This window comes from Sciurus carolinensis, chromosome 4, assembly GCF_902686445.1.
Source record: "Sciurus carolinensis chromosome 4, mSciCar1.2, whole genome shotgun sequence".
Taxonomy (NCBI): Eukaryota; Metazoa; Chordata; class Mammalia; order Rodentia; family Sciuridae; genus Sciurus; species Sciurus carolinensis.
Window position 1 is genome coordinate 93,733,433 of NC_062216.1, and position 24,002 is coordinate 93,757,434.

General features: G+C 38.7%; 2 protein-coding genes across 2 annotated transcripts in view; one reads left to right on the forward strand and one right to left on the reverse strand.

The window, feature by feature from the left end:
- The window catches only part of Mrps35 (mitochondrial ribosomal protein S35), a 55,732-nt gene extending 43,086 nt beyond the window's left edge, over positions 1-12,646 (forward strand). The window contains exon 8 of the mRNA XM_047551146.1: positions 9,491-12,646. Within this exon, the coding sequence (XP_047407102.1) occupies positions 9,491-9,757 (267 nt within the window). The 3' untranslated portion in view covers positions 9,758-12,646. The remainder of the gene's footprint in view (positions 1-9,490) is intronic.
- A 3,401-nt stretch (positions 12,647-16,047) lies between these two features.
- Positions 16,048-23,767, reverse strand: Mansc4 (MANSC domain containing 4). Its single transcript, XM_047547925.1, has 3 exons — positions 23,362-23,767; positions 19,904-20,038; positions 16,048-16,895 (listed from the first exon to the last, which is right to left on the reverse strand). The coding sequence occupies exons 1-3, from the start codon at positions 23,588-23,590 to the stop codon at positions 16,243-16,245; spliced, it is 1,017 nt and encodes a 338-aa protein (XP_047403881.1). The 5' UTR covers positions 23,591-23,767; the 3' UTR covers positions 16,048-16,242.
- Positions 23,768-24,002: the final 235 nt, after the last annotated feature.

Genomic DNA, 24,002 nt, shown 5'->3' on the forward strand with positions numbered 1-24,002 from the left:
TCGTTCTGGCTGCTTCGAAGCTGAAAGGGGGCAGCGAGGGGTAAAGCAGTTTGGAGTTCCTTTTTTAAAAATCGGGTCAATCGAGGGGTCCAAGGTAGAAGTCTGGTTGGGGAAGAGCAGGTTGTAAAGTCATCTGGGGGTGGGTGCTTCTATGATAGAAGAACAAAAAGACATGAGTACTGAAATGAGATTAGTACAAAGTAAATGTTGCAGCATCTGGAACATGCCACTGAGTATCATGAAAATGACAGAAGTCAATCTTTCACCAGGCGGGTGGAAGAATTGAGAAATTGTTCCCATAACTAGGCCTAGCAAAGGCTGGAAAGGACAAGGCCTTTATTTGGGAACTTTAACATTGTCCAGGTTATCAGGAATGTAAACACAACATTTAACTCTTAATGTCATAGATGTCCCAAAAAAAACATAGTTAAGCTATACTTAATGTCATCTGATTTTTGTAAAATATCCCTTTATTGGTATAACCTGTGTTTAGTAGAGAGCTCTATACTTCTGTTACTTAGGGATAGCTAATCATATGAGCAAACATAGGTTAAGTCTACCTGTGTAGCTTAGGAAGGTCTGCAGGCCTTAAACTGACTAAAAACTTCTGACTCTGACAGTTTGTCTTGATAGTTATCAGGCACATTTGCTGAAGAATCTTTCTTTCATTTGTAGCTTCCAGTCTTTATTCTAGTGGGCTAATACAAGTGTACATCTTAAGTTACATTTAACTATTATTTCTTTTAAATGCCCAAGAATGATTATATTTTGGTTTTCACTGTTTTGCTGGGTGTCTAAGATCAAGCTGGTCAAATTGACCTGATTCCTGTCTTGTTAAAGAGTCAGCTGAGTTCCCACAGGGGCCACTTGTAGAGAACTTAAGAGCAGCTTCTTAGCTCCACCAGTGCCATTGGTTAGGTGGGGTCTCCTTGATGAGGTGACTTCCTTTGGAAGCATTAAGGGATGTCTCCCTTTTTCCATGACCCTCCTTTGCAGCAGATGCACTGAGTGATTTTTCATCCTCTAGTCTCAACAATCTCCTTGATCAGGAGGTTGTGTGACCCAGGGTTGCAGCACTCCTTAGAGAAGTCCTCTTATTCCCTGGGTTCAGGCTGACTGAGGGCAAAAGATCCAAATACTGGCCTATCTTGCCTTCTGTATTTAATTCCAATCTCTAAGTTTGATCTTAATCATCCAGCAAGCCAGTTTCACCAGTCATAAAGTAAGAGTACTGGGCCTTAACTTTAATGTCCATAACTTTACAGTTATTTACCCTTTCATCTAACTGGAGTCTGCATTAGTTCTGGAAGTTACCACTATCTGTTAGGTGATGGCTTATTATCACAAGTTACCTAGGTTGCATGTTCTTGAAGCAGCTACTTCTGCAAAACATTAACAGGTAACAGTTTTACAAAATGAAATTAGCAAGAGTAAAAATATATTCAGCTTGTATAATAGCTATGTTGAATTTTGACTGAGAACCACATTATATTCCCTATTTGAGATCATAGTAATTTTACAACAAAAAAATAATCTTTTGACTATAACTTTAAATAAGCTGAAGTCTGACTAACAAATAAATAAGCTGGAGTCACTCTAACATGCAGTAAGGTGGGAGGCAGAGCCTTATCTCAGGTAAGGCATGGCTCTTTACAGACCTTAAGTGTTCTTATTCTGATGTTGATCTTTGTTTCTTCCTTAAATATCATTAAGTAGTTCACATATACTGTTTCCTGAGTCTATATAAACCTTATAATTAACACAATTTAACATTGTATCTAAAACATGAATCAAAGAAAGGCTGAGAGAGCTTTTAACTTTCCTTTTGTGTGTCAAAGTGGCAAAATATTTTCATGTTTCACAAAATTAACCTTTAAACAAGTCAGGCTCTAATGTTTAGAAATACATTTACATTTGAAATTCTTTATCTCAGTGTAAAAAGTAACAAATTTTACATATACCCTATTGATAACAGGTCCTATAATAGAACATTAAATGATAGAAATAAATCCCCAATAAAATTTACTCTTTATAAGTTTAAAATTACCATTACAGACAAGTTTAATCTGGAGAATAGCAGCTTGATAAATTCCCTGCTTTAAAACTTGTATACCTGAAAAATATGAACACATTTAATATACAACTAGTGACCACTTCACAATTACCTTGACACTTTTATCTTACCAAATTTAGTTTTTAAAGAAAAATGTAGACTCTGTAACACAGTATAATACTCTAACAGTTGTTTAACCATAATTGTATAAACCCCAATTTTTAAGACTAATTGTTCTAAAGAAAAAAACTTAATAGACACGAAGTAAAGAGTAAATAGACACAAAGTTAAGTGTTTCTAAGAAATCCTTGCCATTTAACCATGTCATTTTACCATATAGATTAAACTTTGGTTTATATCAGAACATTAGTATTTCACTTTAGGAAAAACCTTAAATAGCTTTAGCTGTTTCACATACATAAAACCAACTTAGTTACACGCAAACTTGTTGAAACTTGCCCTTTACGTACACAGACTTTCTTAGCACTTACTTAGACCCTCGTGTATTTCATCACACAAGCACTTTCTTACCCAGAAACATTTCCTTTTTCCTTTTACTAAATATATTTCCATACCCAGAACCTTTTATTTTCTCTTTCCTATTTGTTGACCCCTTTTTGTCCACATTCTGAAACAACTCTTATGAAATTTCTGAATTTAGATAAATTACTCTATTTTAATAAGATTAAATATTTTGTTGTTTATAGTACTCTAATTGAAACACAGTTGAAACTTTTGGGACCCTTTGTACATAGAATTGCACTTGTTAGGACATAACTCTTAGTAACCTTGTTTTTAGTTTAGTGATGACACAAAGCAAGTTTAAACCCTTTTATTTACTAACCTATGAAAACACCAATAATGTTTGAGTATGATACCCCATGGAATTTAAAGAGTTAAGAGTACTTGATGTTATTTAACAATTAGCATTTTAACTTTGAAAATTAATCAGATGTCTCTACAAACACATTTGAGTAATCCCATACATGTTAACTCTAATTCACTTATTCTGTAAAAACCAAGAAAGCAGGCAAGTGTCCTGAACAGTATTTGCTATCTCTTTCCTGTTGAAGAAAAGTCCTAGAAACAATTGATATTAGACATTTTATTAACATCAATATTTTATTAGATTGACCACCTAGAGACTTGCGAGTTATTTTCAAAGACATTTTACTTTCATTAGTTTACCCAATTTGAATTGAACCTTTAAATCACGTGAATTAAAAGTTTTTGGATCCATTTTTAAATTTTAATTTTAGGAGCGCTCAGTTTTGATACAGACAACACCAGACAGCACAACATACAAATAACACAAAATCAAAGGCCTTGTAACTTTATAGGTGAATTTCCATTGCAATGTAACAGATGTTCAAAAGCTGTAGTTGAATAAAAAAAATAGAACTTATCAAAAAAATCATGAGCTCAAAAAATATATAGAATTAAAAAAAAAACAAGAGTCCTGGAAAAATGATACGGCCGTTAATTACTTTAGTAAGGCACCACAAAATTTACTGTTGCTGGAGTTTAAGTAAGGCTCTTTTTTACCTTTTTTTTCTTGGGTTTGAGACCGGTCTCCTACTGAGCCTTTGGGCTTCTTTTATTTACATTTCAATGTAAGCCTTGACTGAGATCTGGAAGGACCTAACAGATTTGAATAGAAACCTTGTGCCTAAGGCACTTTAGCCATCTCATCAGTACAGGTTGGATGTCAAAGAAAATTATGAGACCTTATTTTCCATTTCTTTTGAGAATGAAGCTACTTTGCTAAGTTCCTCACTGAGATATGCCATTGGTTATTGAGTTGCCTATGGCTGCCTATCCAGGATTTATTTTCCCCTTTTGTGACAAACAGGTTAAATCTTGCTTCATAGGTAAGCTGAGGACAGGAGCTTGAAGTAAGGCCCCTTCCTGGGGCAGAATATTGTCCTATAGTGGTTATTTTCTGTAGTATTGAACCTGTTGATGACATAATTAAGCTTTATTTTTTTGAGATCTTTTAATTCCTATTAGCTAAGAAGTTTAGGAGTTCTGCAATGGCCTTTTGATATTCCTCCTGGGTGGAGGCACGTAAAGTATGTACTTTACTTACTGGAGAACAATCACAGAATGTTTTATCTCTGAATTTTGTTAAGTCCTTAGCTAAGGTTTGTCCGGAACAGGTGAGGGCCATCTAAATCCTGAGGCAATACTGTCTAGGTTAGTTGAGATACAGTATCTGGTTACTCAAAGGCAAACAAATTGCTATTCAGAGTCTAGCATAAACAGGAAAAACCATCTTTTAAATCTAACAGTAAACCAAGCAGCAGTTGGAATCCAAGATAAAAGTGTATGAATTAAGAACTACAGGGTGGGGGAAATTACTGCTTCATTATTCTAAGGTCTTGGACTAGGCAGTTTGCTTTTTAACTCCTAAAATGGGCAAATTGCATGGACTATTGCAAGGCATTAAAAGTTTCTATCAGTTTGAATGATCTTTAATAAGTCCTTTTTCTTGCCTATATGTTCCCTTTTTTCTTTCCTTTGATGTCTATTAAAAATGGAAGATGCAAGCTGGAGAAGATCATCTGAGGATTGATCAGGGCCACGTGCCAATTTTGAAATTTCCTCTAAATATTTGGGGCTGACTAAATGATAAATTTATACTTTAAAAGTAGGTGGCCCTTTATGGATTCAGGATTCAGAGTGGTGTGCTTTCTTATTGCTTTCCTAAGTCTCTCCATGAAAATAGCAGGATTTTCCTGAAGGCTGCATAATAGTTTTTTTAGGCATCCTACTCATTATTTGAATCCCAGTTATGATGGTTTCTGGGAACTGCCTGTGCTCTAGATGGTTAATAGCATAATTTTCCAGGTGAAGTCAAATACCTGGCGTAAGTTTTGTAACATCTCAATATTTATTAGGATCCTCCAAAAGCCTCCTTAAATTTATTTTTGCCTATCTTAAGTTGGGAGGGTTCCCTCAATTTTCCTCCCTTAGTGGGCGATTCCTCAAGACTTTCTCCTCTCATGGTAGAGATTATTGCTGTCAAGCATGGTAACATATGAAAGGCACTTTTCTTGATCATTTGCAATTTAGCAGTATGCAGGCTAGTGGTGAACCTGGCAATACTGTTGAGAGTGAAGCTCCCATCTAAGTGAAGAAAAGAAAAATAGACCTCAGGCGCTCGCGCCGGAGACTGTGTGCAGGGACGTCTCCCTAAGTTTGAGCTTCAATCCGGTCCAGAAAACCCGTCTCTCACTACCTGGCTTTGCCAAAGTATTTCTGGCCTCCTTTGGCAAAGTGCTGGGGCTCTAGTTTGCCCTGTGCTAGAGACCCTTGGAGGATTCAGACTTAAGGGCATTACTGCTTTCCTCCCTGCCACTATAAACTCCTAATTATGAAAAACAATGACAAAAGTAAAAAGTGTGCCTTTTGCCTATCTTCTTGCCCTGTAAACTAAAGGAATCTCCGGAGGGTGAGGGGACATTTATTGGTTGTTAGGCGTATAACACCCTTTGCTTGGAGGGTCTCACGGGAGGGGTTTTTAAATGCCTCCCTCTTGCAGCTTAAAGAGAACACCATGAGTACATTTAAGCATGGGAACAGTAATGGGGAGACTCTAGATGGACTAGTGAAGGCTAACTATGTGAACAAAGGGAACCTGGGCATTTTCATACTAATCATCCCAGGCCTTAATTCTACAGTCTGAATTCCTAATGTCTGACCAGCAAGGGAAGGGGAGCATCCAGGAGGGAGTGGATGTGCGGGAGTGTTGTGCACTGTACAGCCCATACGGAGGCAAGGGTGATTGGCGCTTTCCCTCAGTGCCATTGTCTACTGATCAGCCTGGATACCCTTCAGGGCTGTCGGGAGGGGGAGTCTGGAGAAGGAACCTTTGGGGTCCACCCGAGAGTAGCCCGGGCCGAGAACCCCGCAGTTGCTCCAACCCTTCCTCCACCTCCACGCATCCTGGGCAGATCAGGACTAGGGACACTGTGTACTTGCGGCAATTGCGCTCCGGGCCTGGACAGAAAAGTAGGAAACGGCTTCAGCAGAGCCCCAACATGCCATGCCTGCAGAGCAGGGGATTGGAAACTTGCCTGGGCCGGGAAACCTCTCACCCGAGTCTTAAGGATGGCGGCTGCACTAACTGCATTTAATAGCCGACGGGTGCCCATTTTGCCCTCCAAAAATAAAGATACAGAAAGAAAGATGTACCTCAAACAGATGTGGGGTGCGTGGAGAGAGAAGCTTACTTACCTTGGCGTAAGTCTCGGTGGGACCTCCAAATCTGATACCGCCGTTTACCGGTGACGAGTTCTGCTTCTTCTAATGTTGAAGATTAAGCACTAGAGAAGCACGCCAAGGCAAGCATATTAAGCAGGTTTATTTAAAGGGAATAATACAGACTTCTCCCGGCAGGGAGAAGGGGGCCATGGCTGATGTTCTAAAGTCCCCCAAATTTGGAGTTTCTTAGAAATTATTTGTAGCAGGGTTTTAGGGCAAGCGTACAACAAGTAGTTTCCCATTTTCTCTGCCCCACCTTCTGTCAAGCCTAAAGTCTTCCTACCAGATAAAAAAGGGAATAAGATCTTTTTAGAACATAAACTGGGACATTATCTCTAGCCATAAATTCTGAGTAGGACAGTGGTGTGAACATTCAGGAATTATGAGTGCTCAAGACTTTGGCTCAAGAATTCGGGGGCAAGGGAAGATACCCTGTGTCTTATTAGTTTCTCTTGAAGGATTCTGTTTGAAGGATTCAAAGGAGGATTTCTTCTTGCTGGTCTCTTTGTGTTTGGAGAGCCTCTTCCTTGGGCCACAGCAATCTAAATGGAATTTGCTGACTAGGTAGCATCCAGTGGTCTGTTTATGTCTTCCCTTTTTTTCTCTTTTCATGCGCTCTTATAGAGGGGATGTGGATAAGAGAGTGGCATGGGTGGACACTGTTTACCAGCCTCTTGGGACACAGTCTGAGGAAACTTGAAGCTCTGTCTGCTGAAGCTGGGGTTCTTTCAGTGGATTTTTTCAGAAGTAGAATAGTACTTCTGATCTTACAAACACACCTCCTTTGTAACATTTTATTGCTTTTAAAACTTATTACTCAGAATAGTAGATGATTCTACAGTAGCCTTTAGCTCAGAATATTTTTATGTGTTAATTTGGAAAGAATGTGACTATTTAGCACTTCTTTGAACCAGGGCATACTACTTATTAGCAGGTTACTTGGTTTTTTGCAGAATGTTACATCTCCATTTAAATCCCAAGTCTAAATTATAATACTATAAAACTTACCAGTATTCCCTAGAATACATGGTAATAAATTTTGAAAAAAAATTAACAAAATTGTTTTTATTATGGAAATAAAAGAATCATTATGATAAAAACCATGTATTGCTTATGAACATGCATATATACTTTGAATTTGTATTGTAATTGGTCTTCCCTTTCATTCCCACAAGCCTCTTACAAAGAAGATACAATCACCTCTCAACTTTCATTATTTTTAACCTCAGAAGTATGAAATGTTGATGTGTTAAGGTTTAGGGAATAGAAAGCTACAAAAGTATTTTCTGTAACTGTTGGAAAACAGGATAGCTCTGTAAGAGAAATTTGCAAGGCAGATAGAACCAGTGAGTGGTAACAGCTTGATGACTGGTATTCTTAGCCTCTTCAACAAATGGTGCTAGGAAAACTAGAAATCTGTATGCAGCAAAATGAAATTAAACCCCTATCTCTCACCCTGCACAAAACTCAACTCAAAATGGATCAGGGATCTAGGAATTAGAACAGAGACCCTGCACCAAATAGAAGGAAAAGTGGGCCCAAATCTTCATCATGTCAGCTTAGGACCAGACTTTCTTAACAAGACTCCCAAAGCACAAGAAATGAAAACAAGAATCAATAAATGGGATGGATTCAAACTAAAAAGCTTTTTCTCAACAAAGGAAATAATCAGTAATGTGAAGAGAGAGCCTACAGAGTGGGAGAAAATCTTTACCACACATACTTCAGATAGAGCACTAATCTCCAGTATTTATAAAGAACTGAAAAAACTTAACACACTAGGCTGGGGCTGTAGCTCAGTGGCAGAGCACTTGCCTAGCATGTGTGAGGCACTGGGTTCGATCCTTAGCACCAAATAAAAATGAACAAAGTAAAGGCAGTCTGTCCATCTATAACTACAAAAAAAAACAAAACAAAACAAAACAAATAACACCAAAAATACAAATAACCCAGTCGATTGGGTTAGGGAACTGAGCAGACACCTCACAGAAGAAGATATACAGTCGATCAACAAATATATGAAAAAATGTTCAACATCTCTAGTAATTAGAGAAGTGCAAATCAAAACTACCTAAGATTTGATCTCATCCCAATTAGAATGGCTGTTATCAAGAATACAAGCAACAGTAGGTGTTGGTGAGGATGTGGGGGAAAAGGTACACTCAGACATTGCTGGTGGGTTTGCAAATTGGTGCAGCCACTCTGGAAAGCAGTATGGAGATTCCTCAGAAAACTCGAAATGGGCCCACCATTTGACCTACCTATCCCACTCTTCGATTTAAAAGGTCTTAAAACCAGCATACTGCAATAATGCAGCCACATCAATGTTTATAGCTGCTCAATTCACAATAGCTAGATTGTGGAACCAACCTAGATGCCCTTCAATAGATGAATGGATAAAGAAGTTGTGGTATATATACACCATGAACTATTACTCAGCCATAAAGAAGAATATGATTATGGCTTTTGCAGGTAAATGAATGGAGTTGGAGACTATCATGCTAAGTGAGATAAGCCAATTCCAAAAAACCGAAGACTGAATGTTTTCTTTGATAAGTGGATGCTGATACATAACAGCGGGGGGCCTGGGGGTTAGGGAAGAACGGATGAACGCTGGATTGTTTAGAGGGAAATCAGGGGAGAGGAGGGACAGGGGAAGGAAAGATGGTGGAATGAGACAGACATCATTGCCCTATATACATGTATGATTACACGAATGGTGTGACTCTACATCATGTACAACCAGATAAATGAAAAGTTGTACTCCATTTGTGTACAAAGAATCAAAATGCATTCTACTGTCATGTATAAATAGAAAAAACAATTAAAAAATAAAAGAATAGAGCTTGCAGCCCTAAAGCTGGGCCAGTAAGACACAACAGTGCTCCATGAGGGGGAGTCAATCAGTGTGCATACAAAGGGTCCCCTGGATCTCTCCACCTTTTGCAAACTTCTTCTTCCCTAAAACTAACAAACAGGGGGCTGGGGCTGGGGCTCAGGTGTAGAGTACTTGCCTAGCATGTGCGAGACACTGACTTCTATCCTCAGCACCACTAAAAATAAATAAATTAAAAATGTGTCCATTTACAACTAAAAAAATTTAAATATTTAAAACAAATATTTTATCTTTGGATAACATTCTCAGAATTAAGAACTCTTTTTTTCTTTCAGAAAACTGAAGAATGGGAAAAATATAAGACTGAAGCAGACATGGAAGAATATATATGGAAAAATAGTGCCTCAGAAAAAAATATTCTGGAAACGCTTCTTCAAATTAAAGCTGCTGAGAACACAGAAGTAAATACAGAAGAGCTCCTTGGTACTAAAGAAGTTGAAGAATACCAAAAATCTGTTGTTACTCTTAAGAATGAGGGGGAAAATGAAACTACCCTTTCTCAATACAAAGAATCGGTGAAGAGAATATTAAATTTGGCATGAATGATGAAGTAGAAAAACCTGCTTTGATTTATTAGTTTTATGATATATGTAATCAATATCTAATTTGATATAAAAGTGAAAATGTTTAAAAACCATTGTTTTACATCAGAGTTAAAATTATCCCTTTCATTCTACTATGTGATGACAATGATTATTTCCAAGTTTTTTAGTTTATGTACTGGGTTAATTAGACTAATCACAGGATCTCTGTGATTTCTCTGGTTCTAATTTTGATTTTATTTTTGCATAACAACTTTGATATTCATACATTTACATGTATTTAAGTATTATTTTGTCACCTGTCACATTTCTTTCCTCTCAGATTGGTATTTAGTGATTGCTTTTGAAAAATGATTTGGTTATTTGGAAAGCTAGACCCAGAACCCAGCCCCTTCACTTGTAGCTCAGTGCTGTTCCCATGCCTATTAGCCTTACAATCGAGCTTACACTATCACCAATTCTGGGTTGAAACAGATCCTCAAGAGTACTTTCTAATCCAAAAAGTTTGTTCATCTCTCCCTTTAAGGGTTTTTATGTTGTTTCAACTCTGTTTAGCATTCTACGTTCTATATTCTAGAGGTCATTTTGCCAGACCCAAGTTAGCAGAAAAATACAAGTGGATATTAACTGGTATTCATCTCTCTGGTGGCCCAGTTAGAGATGCCACAGCTTGAGAAAGAGGTAAGGAATAGGACGTTGAATTTCACTGGAGTAAGTGGCAAAATGAAAACTGCTCTAAAAAAATCCCATTCAATTTAGCTTCAATTTGGTCTTTGGTTTTGGTTTTGGTTTTGGCGCTGGGGTTTCAACTCAGGGCCTCCTGCATGCTTAAGTAACAGCCCCAACTCAGTACTTTGAAGTATATCTGCGAGTCATCTTTTACCACTTCCAAAATTTTTAATGGCCAATTAATTTAAAATCACAGTGAAGGAATTATTGAGAGTTTACTTGTCCAATGGATGTATTTTGCCTAACAGAATTAGAGAATATATATGAAAGTCAAAAGTAATTTCAAACCAATTGTCTAAAAGATTTGTAAAATGAAAGTGTGATTTGGTAGTAGTAAACCCAAGAGTCCACAGGTTATAAAAAGGATGAAAATGTGACCTGGAGTACAAAAAAAAAAAAAAAAAAGCAGTATGTTTTGTTCCATTGGATGGAGACAGTGAATGAAATGCAAGACAGATAAAAATGACTTTTTCAATCATGTTAGAGCATACTTGAAGAAATATATAAAAAATTTGTGGTATAAAGGAAGACATACAGACAGGGTTTAAAAAGGAAATATTTTGAAAGAAATAGAAGCCAAGGTGGTGAAAATTTGCCAACATGTCAAGAGGCATCAGTTAGGGTGTTGTAATCATTCAGTGCGGATGAAAGGAAATAGAGATGTGTAATGAAGAATTTGATCTTGCCAAAGACAGATCTGGCCTTTGCCCTCTGCCTCTGGGAGGCAATCTAAGTCGTACCTATTAGGGGTGTCTTTATTTTGGGTGGGAGCCAGCCCCCAAAGATCTGAGGGTGGGGTCAGCCATGCCAGAAAGACCAACTCATGATTCAGGGGGCAGGTTTTGAGTAACATGGTATCAGTCCACCTGGCAGCTGAGACCAAGTACCCCTGCATTCTAATCAGTTATACTTGTGTGATGGAGCCCCAATAAAAAGATTGGACATGAAAGCTCAGGCAAGCATCTCTGGTTATCAGTATTCTGTGCAATTGTCACCCACTGAAACTGGGACAGCAACGTGTCCTGACTTCAGAGGGAGAAGTCCAGAAGAAATTTCCTGGACTTCAACCTGGTGGGGTCTTTAGCCCCCTTGCTCTTTCGACCAGCGACAAGGGAAGGGAGCACTCCCCAACAAGGCCAGACCCAGAAAGGTGGGGCCGACTGACCACCCCCACCCATCCCTCTGGGCGGAGGACAATCAGACACATCAGGGAGACCAGTCACAGCAGGAACTTGTTTATTGAGGAAGTCACTCAGCAAAATGTAGGGTGAAGCCTAGGCGAGAACCAATCAGCTTAAAGGTCAGCAAGGCATGGGGGGGTTCACGCAGGTGAGAGTCCCATAGGACTATATGGCAAGCACCAGCTGATCACGTTCACGGAACTGTTGTTAACCAATCCCTGACGGTGGTCTGATTTATCGTCATTAACTTTTGAAACCGCCTTTGAGGCCGTGATCTTGCTCACCCGCTAGGAAGTAAGGAGTCAACCTGAGTTAGTTAACGTGTCATTAGTCCCATCATCAACCTATGTGCTTCTCCCATGAGTGATTTTAACCTGTGCTTTCCTTACAATACACCACAACTGTGCAAGTAGTAACTTTCACTGAATTCTGTTGTTTTTCTAGTGAAAAAAAAATTTTTTTTTGTACTGGGGATTTAACCCAGGAATGCTTTACCACTGAGCCACATCCCCAGCCCTTTTTATTTTTATTTTAGGACCTTATTTGCTAAGTTGCTGAGTTGCTTAGTACTTAGTTGCTAAGGCTGAGGTTGGTCTAGAATTTAGATTCTCTTGCCTTAGCCTCCTGAGTCGTTGGGATTACAGGTATGCCCCACTGTGCCCAGCTCTCCAGTGATTTTTTTTTTTTTACCTGAGGGTGGTTTTGCACCCCCAAACTTACAGTTGGTGTCAGAAATGAGGACAGTCTTGTAGAGGACTCTGTTCTCTCAGCCTTTTCAGTTTGCCAACTCCAAGTAACTGATCTGAATGCTGGGGTTGCAGACATTTACAAGTTAAACTGCCTAAATTGGGTATTGTGGCACACACCTGTAATCCCAGCAACTGGGGAGGCCGAGCAGAATGACTGCTAGTTTGAGGCCAACTTGGGCAATTTGGTGAGGCCCTAAGCAACTTAGCAAAATCCTATCTCAAAAAACTTGAGGGGCTGGGGAGATAGCTCAGTCGGTAGAGTGCTTGCCTTGCAAGCACAAGGCCCTGGGTTCGATCCCCAGCACCAAAAAAAAAAAAAAAAAAAAAAAACTTGAAAAAAGGGGTCTGGGGAGAGTGCTTGCTTTGCATGTACAAGGCCTTGGGTTCAATTCACCACCAAAAAAAAAAGTATGTTTTTTTGGGCTGGGGTTGTGGCTCAGTGGTGAAGCACTCACCTAGCATGCGTGAGGCCCTGGGTTCGATCCTCAGCACCAAAAAAAAAAAAAAAAAAAAAACTTGAAAAAAGGGGTCTGGGGAGAGTGCTTGCTTTGCATGTACAAGGCCTTGGGTTCAATTCACCACCAAAAAAAAAGTATGTTTTTTTGGGCTGGGGTTGTGGCTCAGTGGTGAAGCACTCACCTAGCATGCGTGAGGCCCTGGGTTCGATCCCCAGCACCAAAAAAAAAAAAAAAAAAAAAACTTGAAAAAAGGGGTCTGGGGAGAGTGCTTGCTTTGCATGTACAAGGCCTTGGGTTCAATTCACCACCAAAAAAAAAGTATGTTTTTTTGGGCTGGGGTTGTGGCTCAGTGGTGAAGCACTCACCTAGCATGCGTGAGGCCCTGGGTTCGATCCTCAGCACCACTCAAAAATAAAGGTACTGTGTCCACCTATAACTAAGACAAAATATTAAAAAAAAAAAAAAAAAAAAAAAGCTAAAAAGGGGCTGGAGTACCCTGTTAAGCTCAGTGATGGAGTAACTTTGGTTTCAATCCCTAATACTGCAACAGTATCTCAAAAATTGTTGCCATCACTGTAATTTTAACAGTAATTAAGTGGCTTTTTTTTGCCATTAATAACCTCCTTGTCCTTTAAAATCTTTTAACTGATTCTGTATATATGGTGAACATTATCAAATTCGTCCTTTAGATAGGAACTTTAGGGTGTATTGAGAGTGTAGTCACTTCTTAGCTCAAATTCTGTTGTATCTCTCAGAAGTTGCTTGAACACTTAGGCAACTGAGAAATAGATCAAATCTGTCTTGTTAATTGTGGGTTTTTGTTCTCTCTTTGCCTGTTTTCATTCCAAACCAGGTGTGGTAGTGCAAGCCTATAATCCCAGCTACTTGAGAGGCTGGGACCGTTTTGGTATTTCATCATATTGAACAGTTACAGACTTTTTTTCCTAATAGAAATGTCTGGTGAGTTACCTTGTTAGGAAGATTTCATGGTTACTTCCTAAGTGGATGTAATGACCTTAGCCTTACTGACTGGGCCCTCAAATTTCTTATTGTTTCTTAATAAAAGTTTAAATCTTATTCTGAAGTCTTACTTGGTCCCTTTTGGCTTCCAGTATGGATATAGTTTCTAGCCCAAGTTATTTTTGCTTCATTTCTAACTGGTCTGGGTTGCCTGTCCAGTTCAAGTTTACTCAGTTTATCTGAAGGGCGAAAGTAGGGTCTGAAGAAGGGTTGGAGGAGGTTGGTTTCCTTATAATTTTAAATATGTTCTTTTCAAATTATTGCCATTTCTATGAAACTATCAACTTCAAGAAATAAGAAAAATTCTGAGAAACTCCAAGGAGGAAAAGAAAAAAAATTTTCCCCTTAGGAGCTGTAGTTCGTTGAAAGACCTAAGCAATTTATACATACATAAAGTTATTTGTTTTAAAGAGTGAATATAGTTGGGGAATGTCATTCAGCAGTAGTGTGATTGTCCAACATGCGTGATGTGCTGGGTTTGCTGCCAGTACTGCAATAAAGGAAAAAAAAAACACACATACACAAATACTATTGTACAGTAATTTAAATTTTGATATTTGCTTTGCCAATGAAATGGGGGTGCCTACTTAAAGTGTTAGGAAATAAATTGATAAAATGATGATACCTAATACTATGAATCATTATCAAGTTCAGGTAAATTGATTATATATATATATTTTTGGGGGGGGGGTGCTAAGGGATTTGAACCCAGGGCCTCATGCATGCCAGGCAAGCACTTTACCACTGAGCCACATCCCCAGCCCTAAATTGATTACCTTTTAACATCCGATTTCTATTTGTAGTTGATATTCCACTGATAAGAGATTTTGTATATTTTTTAATATTAAAAGACTCATTCTCTTCTCTACTCATTAACAATACTGGAGAAAGAAACATCTTTTAAGCCATTGGTCAGTTTGTTTAAACATCTGAGGAAACAGTACTATTTTATTAATCTTGGAATAGGATGTTCCCTTATCCTTTATTCTTATTGGCTGTTTTTCAGGCATAAGATGAAGGGCCTGAAGATTAAGATCATTAGAGTCTTGAATTACAGTATTCCATATTTAGGAATCTAGTGTAGCTGGGTGTAGTGGTGCACACCTGTAATCCCAGTGGCTTGGGAGGCTGAGGCATGGGAATCCCAAGTTCAAAGCCAGCTTCAGCAACTCAGGGAGACCCTGTCTCAATAAAATACAAAAAGGGCTGGGGATGTGGCTCAGTGCTTAAGCACCCCTGGGTTCAATCCCTGATCAAAAAAAAAAAAAAAAAAAAATTGAGTGTAAGAAGTAGGGATAAATCTGGTCTGAGATTTGGAGAGAGCTGAAATACCCAGAAATAGTATTTACACCTGGGAAAAACAATGTTTTTTGTTGTTTCTTTGGTTTTCATTTGGGTTTTTTGTTTAATGTGTGTGTGGGAATTAAACCCAGGTCCTTGCCCACATTGGACAAGTGCTCTACTACCTACCTGGGAAAACAATGTGTACAAGCAAAGGATGTAAACTAAAACTCCCCAGCTTTGTTCAACAGAATAAAGGAGCTCAGAACCATACTTACGGAAAGGCATCTCAGTTTTAGAAAATAAAGAAGATGGATTGGGCTTGAGAAGGATCTATCAATTGAACATAAAAGTCAGGAAGCATTTGCTCAGTAACAGTAATATCAGTAAAGATCAGTAACAGTAATAGTGCTCTTTTGCTCAAGCCACTAAATGATTTTATTATCACATGGGACAATAATTTGATCTCAACTTTGAGAGAAATCTGATGGCATTTTCTACCTGGCATCCTTTTTTTCATGTTTATTGAAAAAATAGGTTCTTAGTCTATTGGTGATTTTGAGCATGGCCTTTTGAACTAGATTGTCTATGTTTAAGACCTGACCCTGACACTTACTAGCTGTGTGACTTCAGCCAAATGCTCACTCTCTCATCACCTCACCTTCCTTAGCTGTAAGATGCAATAGTAATAGTGTATAGTATAATGTAGCATATTATTGGGTAACAATGGTAGTCAATAATGTGTACCTAACAGAGCTGTAAGGATCCAATTAGCTCATATACCTATAACACTGAGAACTTTATCTCCCACATGGTGCTAAATAATAACTCTAGGGATCAGACTTTTGGAACTATGGCAGAGGGAACACTACTCAAAATTTGGAAATAATCAAGAAAGCAGTTATGTTTACCAAACATTTGCCTTTTTAGAAATAGGAGTGAGCATCCTGTGTAATTATATTTTTTACTCAAACTTCCTTGTCTTACAGAAAACTGAAGATGATACCCTTGAAAGCTTATAATCTCATGACATCTTTTAGGAGTCGTTCTTCAGCATATTACATTTTTTACTTTGCTTGGATCCTTTGCTTGGATTTTCTCTGTCCTAGTTTATACTGGCCCTGTTGCTTTCGACAGCATCTGGTTGCCAGGATGACCATACAACAGCAAAGAAAGATGACAAAGGTGCATGAGGCCACAGAAGCCAGCCAGGTCTTTAAAGTCACAGGTGCCCCATCGAGTATCTTGTCTTCATTCTCATATGTCTGATTTCTGCTGTTGTACCCCTTGGTTTTATTCAGTAATTGTTTGCTGCTGTTGAGTTGGGATGGAATAGGCATAAGAGAAAGTTTTGTGTTGATGGGCACAAAGAAAGGAGAAACAGTCTGGTTATCTGGATCATTGATTAAGTCAGTGCTTGGTGACACCATGTTTACCTTGGTGGTAATGGAGTCATTCAGGGAAATGAACTTTGCCCAAAAATCTGTGGTTAATTCCTTTGAATAACGGGTACTGTTTGTATTTACAACCAAATCTTGATGTGGGGCTGATGATGGAGCCTCTATTGATGGCAACATGTGGTTTATCATGGTGGTTTGTTGTTTATAATCTAAATTCATAGCTTTTAGAATCCTTAGTCTCTCCCACCTATCAGATGAAGAACGGGTATTTAGATATGTGGAAGGTGATTGCTCAAAAACCAGCAAATCTGGATCTATACCTGAAAGATAAATAAGATACATTCATTTCAATTTCAAAGAGAACACCTTAAGCACAAATTAGAGAAGTGTTGGGTTTTGCTATGATGAATTATTGAACTAAGCAAAGTTCAAGTTCAACCATTGCAAACTCCTGAAAAACTTAGCAACATACTGGCTAAATTTGAATTTATCTTAACTTCTAAGATTACTTTCTGCTATGAACAAATTTGACTACACCCAAGAAGGTTTTGTGTGTGCCAGAGTTTTTGCACAATAGTGAGTGTGTGAGAGCTGCAGAAACAGTAACCCTGTGAGCTATGAGAGAATATTTTAAAGTTGAATAAACTAGGATAACAATTCAAAATCATAAGTAAAGTCTCAAGTCTCCTCTTTCCAATCCCGGAGGGTCCTGCTTTTAGTACTTCCCTTTTGTGTACTAACTCCTTTTCCTCTGACTTCAGACATGCTCAAATCCTGCTGCTTCTTTAAAGGGGAAGAAAAAAGCTCAAGAGCTTTCTGCTGGTCTCTGTAAAGAGACTACATGGTCTGTCTCTATCTCTTTGTCTCTCTGAAAACATGCCAACGTTCATCTCTTTTCTTTGTTTTGCCTCTATAATCTTCTTAACATTCCTCACTATTCTGTCAAAATTATGTTTCTAAGGCAATCAGTCATTTGTTTCTTTAGAACTGGGGATAGAACCAGGGGCACATTACCATTGAACTATATCTTCAACCCTTTTTATTTATTTATTTTTGTTTTGAGACAGGTTCTCATTAAGTTGCCCAGGCTGGCCTTGAACTTGTGATCCTCCTACCTCAGCCTCCTGAGTAGCTGGGATTATAGGCTTTCATTTATTATTTCTTTTCTTTCAGGGGTGGGGGTACCAAGGATTGAACTCAGGAGCACTCGACCACCGAGCCTCATCCCCAGCCCTGTTTTGTATTTTATTTAGAGACAGGGTCTCACTGAGTTGATTAGTGCTTCCCTGTTGCTGGCTGGCTTTGGACTCCTCCTCCTGTCTCAGCTTCCTGAGCTGCTGGGATCAAGGCATGTGCCCACTGTGCCCAACTCATTTACTATTTCTTGATCTCTTGCCTCTCATTGCTTTGGCTGCTCTCTGGTGCTCAACACTGCTGATGATCCTCTTGAAATTCTTCCATGACTCACTGGACTCCAAGCCCCTTCCCATTTTACCCCAGGCTCCCTGCTTCTCATTTTTAGTGGTCTGCTGGTCCTCTTTCTGCTCCTAAATTGTTGTACAGTTTCTGTATTCTTCAATCCTTGTTCTTCAGTTCTGCTTCCCCTTGACTGCTCCCTCTTTATCCCCCCACCCCAACACACACAAAGAAATTGTCCCCAACTATCACAGCATTGATGACACTGAAATCTGTATCACCAAGTTTTCCTTCTTTCTTGAGCTCTGGTCATGCCTCTCCAGTATCTTCCACCCACACACCTTCCATCAGCTTAATGATGAATATGCCCAAAGCCAAGGTCATTACACCTGCCTCCTTGTCTCAGTCAGGGGCATTGTTCTTCCAGTCCCCAAGTGAAGTCTGCACTGGTGTGATTTCTGACTCCTTCATTTCCTTTATTCAAAAGTAACTAAGGCCAGACACAGTGTCATACGTCTATGATTGTAAGTTTGAGGCCAACCTGGGCAACTTAGACCATATTTCAAAATCAAATAAAAGAATAAAAATTGCTAGAGATATAGCTTGGTGGTAGAGTGATAATGTCCCTGGATTTAATCCCAGGTACAAGAAAGAAAGGAAGGGAAAAGAAAAAGAAAGAAAGAAAGGCAAAAAAAGTAACTTAAGACCAGCTCACTGTTTCCAAAGAAATTCCAATATTTGGTAATTATCCCTCCTTTCCATGGCAACTACAATCACCTTGCCCAGATCTCATGCTTCTCTGACCAGATTTTCTCTCTCTCTCTTCTTCCTTCCTCCAATCCCTCTCCAGTATAGGGAGCTACGTGATCAGCCTCTTTTATTTTTTATTTTGAGACAGGGTCTTGCTGAGTTGCTGACACTGGCTTCAAACATGTGACCCTTCTGCCTCAGCCTCCAGGGTTGCTGGGATTAGTCCTGCACCCAGTTCTGACTAGATTTTCTACTCTGTACCCTGCATATAACTGTCCTAGACTAAGGTCATCAGACTTAATTATGGAGTTTTCTTGTTAAATGCTTTTGTCAATTCCCTATTTCTGAAAAAGCCTTCCTAAAATGCTTCTCTGTCCACAGCCCCTTGGCGAGCCGACCCCACCCTCTTAGCCATATTTTCACTGCAACTTCAATTGTCACCATATGGTAACCACACCAGTTTTCTTACTTTCCTATGATGCGAAACGGAGCTCATTTTGCCTCTTCCTGGTCTTTTCCAAGGATTCCCCACCACCACCCACTGAATAAAATAACTTTCATTAGTCTGCCCTTCTTGGAGCCTTTGAAATGAGGCAGTATCAAACATTTTTGTACTTAGTTACATGTTTTACACTAATTGGAAGACTTGTCACATCAACTAGATTATTAGGAATTTGAAGGCAGAGATAGGGCCACAGTTTTCTGCAATATTGAGTTCAGTCTACAGCATTAAGTTTTCAATGAATACAGATACCTCCTTTGTATTTTGATGACAAAACACATTCTTCAGAATCCTTGTATGCAGTGTCCATAGACCTCAAAGCTGCCATTTATCATTTTATTTCTTAGCATCACCCTCTGCCTGATTTGGCTCTTGTTGAAAGCTCTTGAAATACATGAAATACTGTGCTTTAGCTTTTGTCCAATTGTATATAACTTGTTATTGTCTGGAATGAACTCATCACTGTTGAATGTGCCAAACTAAAGGGAATTTCCCTCCAGTTTTCTGCCCTGAATATCCAAACCATTTCCAGGCAGAGTTCACTGGAAAATAATGATTGAGGGACTTACACAGAACTATTGCCAGCCAGTTTGTAGGCTATATGCTTCTATTAGAATATTACCAACATTCTTCAAAAGTTCTGAATTATATCATCATTACCATCTGTTATGTTGTACAGAATGGCACCGGTTCCAGGCTCTAATATGCAGCTCTCCAGTGTTGGGCAGTGGATGTGTAGGCAATTGACGTTGTCATGAATAGGATCATGGAAGAAGACAGCCAAGTTACAGGAAACTGAAAAGGAAAGAGCAAAGTACATTTGCAGAAGGTCTTGATTTCCATCAGTTTGATGAGCTCTGAATAACTTACATTTCTTTCAGAAACATTAGATTAACATTGTATTACAGAGCTACATTCAGATATATATACATATATATATTTTATATATAATATATATATTTTTATATATATACATATATAATATATATATATATATATTTTTTTTTATATATACTGGGGATTGAACTCAGGGACACTTATTGTTGAGCCACATCCCCAGTCCTTTTTATTTTTTGAGACAGGGTCTCACTAAGTTACTTAGGGCCTCTCTAATTTGCTGAGGCTGACTTTTGAATTCACAATCCTCCTGCCTCAGCCTCCAGAGTCACTAGGATTATAGATGTGCACCACTACACCTGACTTATATTCATACATTTCACAGAACATTATGAATTATTTTAATGGTTTCTATGAATATAAAAATGCCTTTTAAAAGGAAAACATCCAATGATTTTCTCTAAGTAATCTTTCATATAATCCATTCCACACAAGATGCCTGGAATCATTATTTTCTAGTCTCAGTATTTTATATTCAAGAAAAATTCAATTGGTTACAAAAACCTCTGGGGATTTATATAGGTTTCTGGGTACAGTGTCCTCATAGAATGCTAAGGTGCTGGGGCCCACCAGAGAAAGAAATAGGAAAATTAAGGGACCAATTGTATAACTAAAGAAAAAAGAGTAATAGGAAGGGCAAAAGAGTAAGGACATTACTGGGAGAAGCCCAATGGTGGAAAGGCAGCAGGCCAAGTGACCCTGACTACAGATGTGCACTAGCCCCATATGCAAAAAATCACGTCCAAGGAAAAGGCTACTCAGTGTCATTTAGGGTGGCAGGCAGTGGATAGGCAGCAGCATTGGCCCACAGAATTGTATTCATGGAGCACATAACTTGCTCATGCTGTCTCCCCTTTTCTAATTAAATTTGTTCCTCAAAAAATGTGCTATTTCTAGAAAACCTGAAGTCAGTTTGTTGGATGCAAATCTTCAGTCCATCTTCCCCAAAATGCAACAGATTTTGCTTTTGTTGCAGTGCAGTAATAACACATAATGTGAAATATTGGTTGGCCAAAAGGTATCAAATTCTTTAATAAAATTAGACTAGAGAGTTACCAGACCCCATAGCATGCCTCACTCAGCTGTGGAATCGCTACTGGGAGAAGATGTATGGCTTTTGTGTAAGGTTAACAATTAGAAGCTGCATCTCCACCATTATTTCTGGGACACCCTCAACTTTCTACATCCTTCATTTTCCCTAAGGAGGAAGAATAGGACAAAAGTTAATGAATCATTCATTGCTAATACATTACAGATTATAAGTATAATCCCTAAGGACTGCACTACAAAGTTTTAAGGGAAAGGTCTTAAAAAATTAAAATTTAAGATAATTAAATTTCTGATAAAGTAGTTTATGCTGTAGAGAACAATTTTAAAATATGTTTTATATTTCTTGTATACCTTGCAGAGTTCCATTTCTTTTTTTTTTTTTTTTGGAGGAGTGGTACCAGGAATTGAACTCAGGGGCACTTGACCACTGAGCCACATCCTACCCTTTTTTGTATTTTATTTAGAGACAGTGTCTCACTGAGTTGTTTAGCACCTCATTTTTGCTGAGTCTGGTTTTGAACTCTCGATCCTCCTGCCTCAACCTCCCGAGCTGCTGGGATTACAGGTGTGCACCATCATGCAGGACCGCAGAGTCACATTTCTGTGACTTCACGGTTGAAAATTCTGACCTCCAGATAAAAACTGGGGTATGCCTTCCTACCCTTTACTGTTCTGAAGGAAGAAAACCACAATGTGAAACTGCAGAGGCTCCAAGATTGTGGAATTGTCCTAGATGTTACAGTAGCCCTGAAAATAGAGGTCACAGGCCTTAGGGATTCACGCCCTGGGAAAATTCAGAAAATGTACAGCCCCTCCCCCACTTCCCCTCAGTGGAGGCTTATGAGAGTTAGAAGCATCCGGAAGGTGGAAATTTGGATCGACCAGCTTTTTAAAAAGAACTCCCCTTTATTAAATTAATTGTTCTCTTTGTGCCTTATTAACATTTTCCTTCTTCTTTTGTGCTTCTAGGAACTGAATCCAGGGGTGTTCTACCACTGAGCAACGTACTCAATCCTTTTTTGAATTTTTAGTTTGGAGACAGGGTCTCATTAAATTGTCCAGGCTGGACTTGAACTTTTGCTCCAGCTGTCTCAGCCTCCCAAGTTATTATAGGCATGTTCTGCCAGCCTAGCTGTGCCTGATCAGCTTTTGACAACTTGGCCAGTAACATTTTCTCACATTGTGGTTCCTTGATGATCTGGTAATACTCTCCAATTAGCTCCAAGTTTCATTTCAGATATCTTACATGCATAATTGGATAAGTAGAATTCGTGATTAATAAATTGGTACTGAATTATGGTAAAAAAAAGTGTGAAATGGAAGGTACATAGCTCAGTGGTAGTGTGTGCCTAGCATGCAAGAGGCCCTTCACTAGATCCCTAGCACCAAAAAAAAAAAAAAAAAAAAAAAGTGAAACAATGAAGGGAATTATTATTTTAGTACTGTGTTGCTTTTGTTGTTTCTTTCCAAGTAGGTTTAAAATCATGGGGAAAATGAAAAATAAAGAAGTCTTTAGGCAATTGCAAACTTGAAATTCTGCAACAATGAAATGTTTTCCTGGATCATGAACGCCTGGATCATATTATATCCATGATGTTTACACCCAGATTCCATATCATAAAGAAAAAAATTCATTAGAAAAATTTGAAAATATGATTGTATTATTTGATATTTAACAAAATGTTTCAAAATACGATTTGCACGCTAAATTTCTATTCAATACATACCACATTTGGTCAACCCAAGCAAGCACATTTCAGAAATCTGGTATGATACTAATATCATGAAAAGATATTTTGAAAAGGAAATTAATGTGAACATTTTTGAAATCATATATGTTATATTTTGGGCTATAAAAATACTAATCCTGGTGGAAATATTTTCACTTAGTAGTTTTTTGAGAAAAGAGGATTTTTTTTTTTTTTTGTAGGTTCTATAACATTCTGGGACCTTACTAGATTTGTAAATAGAGCCTGCTCTGGCTCATCCTGCAAAGCCAGTCTGGTAGCTCTCTTTCTTTCTGCTGGCTTGCTCTCAGGTTCTCTCTGTCTCTCTCCTCCCCCTCTAATCCCACAGCATCTTTGCTGGCCTTTTGCCTAAGGCTCCTTACTTAGATCTTCATTCTTGGAAACTCCCTCTTATTTTTGCTCAATTATGTTATTAATACTTACCGTCCTTCCTAAGACAGCAGCTCCTACTGCACTTCTGGCCAGTGCTCTCAGAATAATATTTCAAGAACTGGGCTCCCAGCTTCTGAGACTCTTCCAAATCAATTAGAAGACCTGGGAAGCGGCGGATCCAGCAGTCTCTGTAAAAAATGGTGGGTGAGCAGAGGGAGTCTGATGTCCACCCCATGCTTAGGAGCAATATCACTTCTGTTGCTACCACTACCACATGCATTTCTTTGCTGTGAAGAGAGACTTGGAAAAAGTCGGATTTCCAGACAGAGACTAACACTGACCATTAGAGTTCAAGCTCTGAATCTTCTGGACTCTGACTGAGGGTAAGCTTCCTGGGGACCTTTCTGGAGAGTCACCTTGAAAGAAGGCTGTTCTTTGCACATTGGTTTTTCTTTTGTTTCTTCCCACTTTAGCCCCAGGTGAACATTGGACTTGGGGGCGTTCTTTCCTAACCCTTTTCAAGCTATTCCAATATTCTGTCCCTTTGTCTTTTGAAGACGTTGATTCTCTCGTCTGCTTTTCTTCTTTCTCTGAAAGTGAAGAGCCACAGACACCTTTTACTAAGTAAATATAAAGAGAAGTGGAAATCCTAGTCGAGTCTTTCTGAGGAAAACAATAATTTGGTAGCTCAA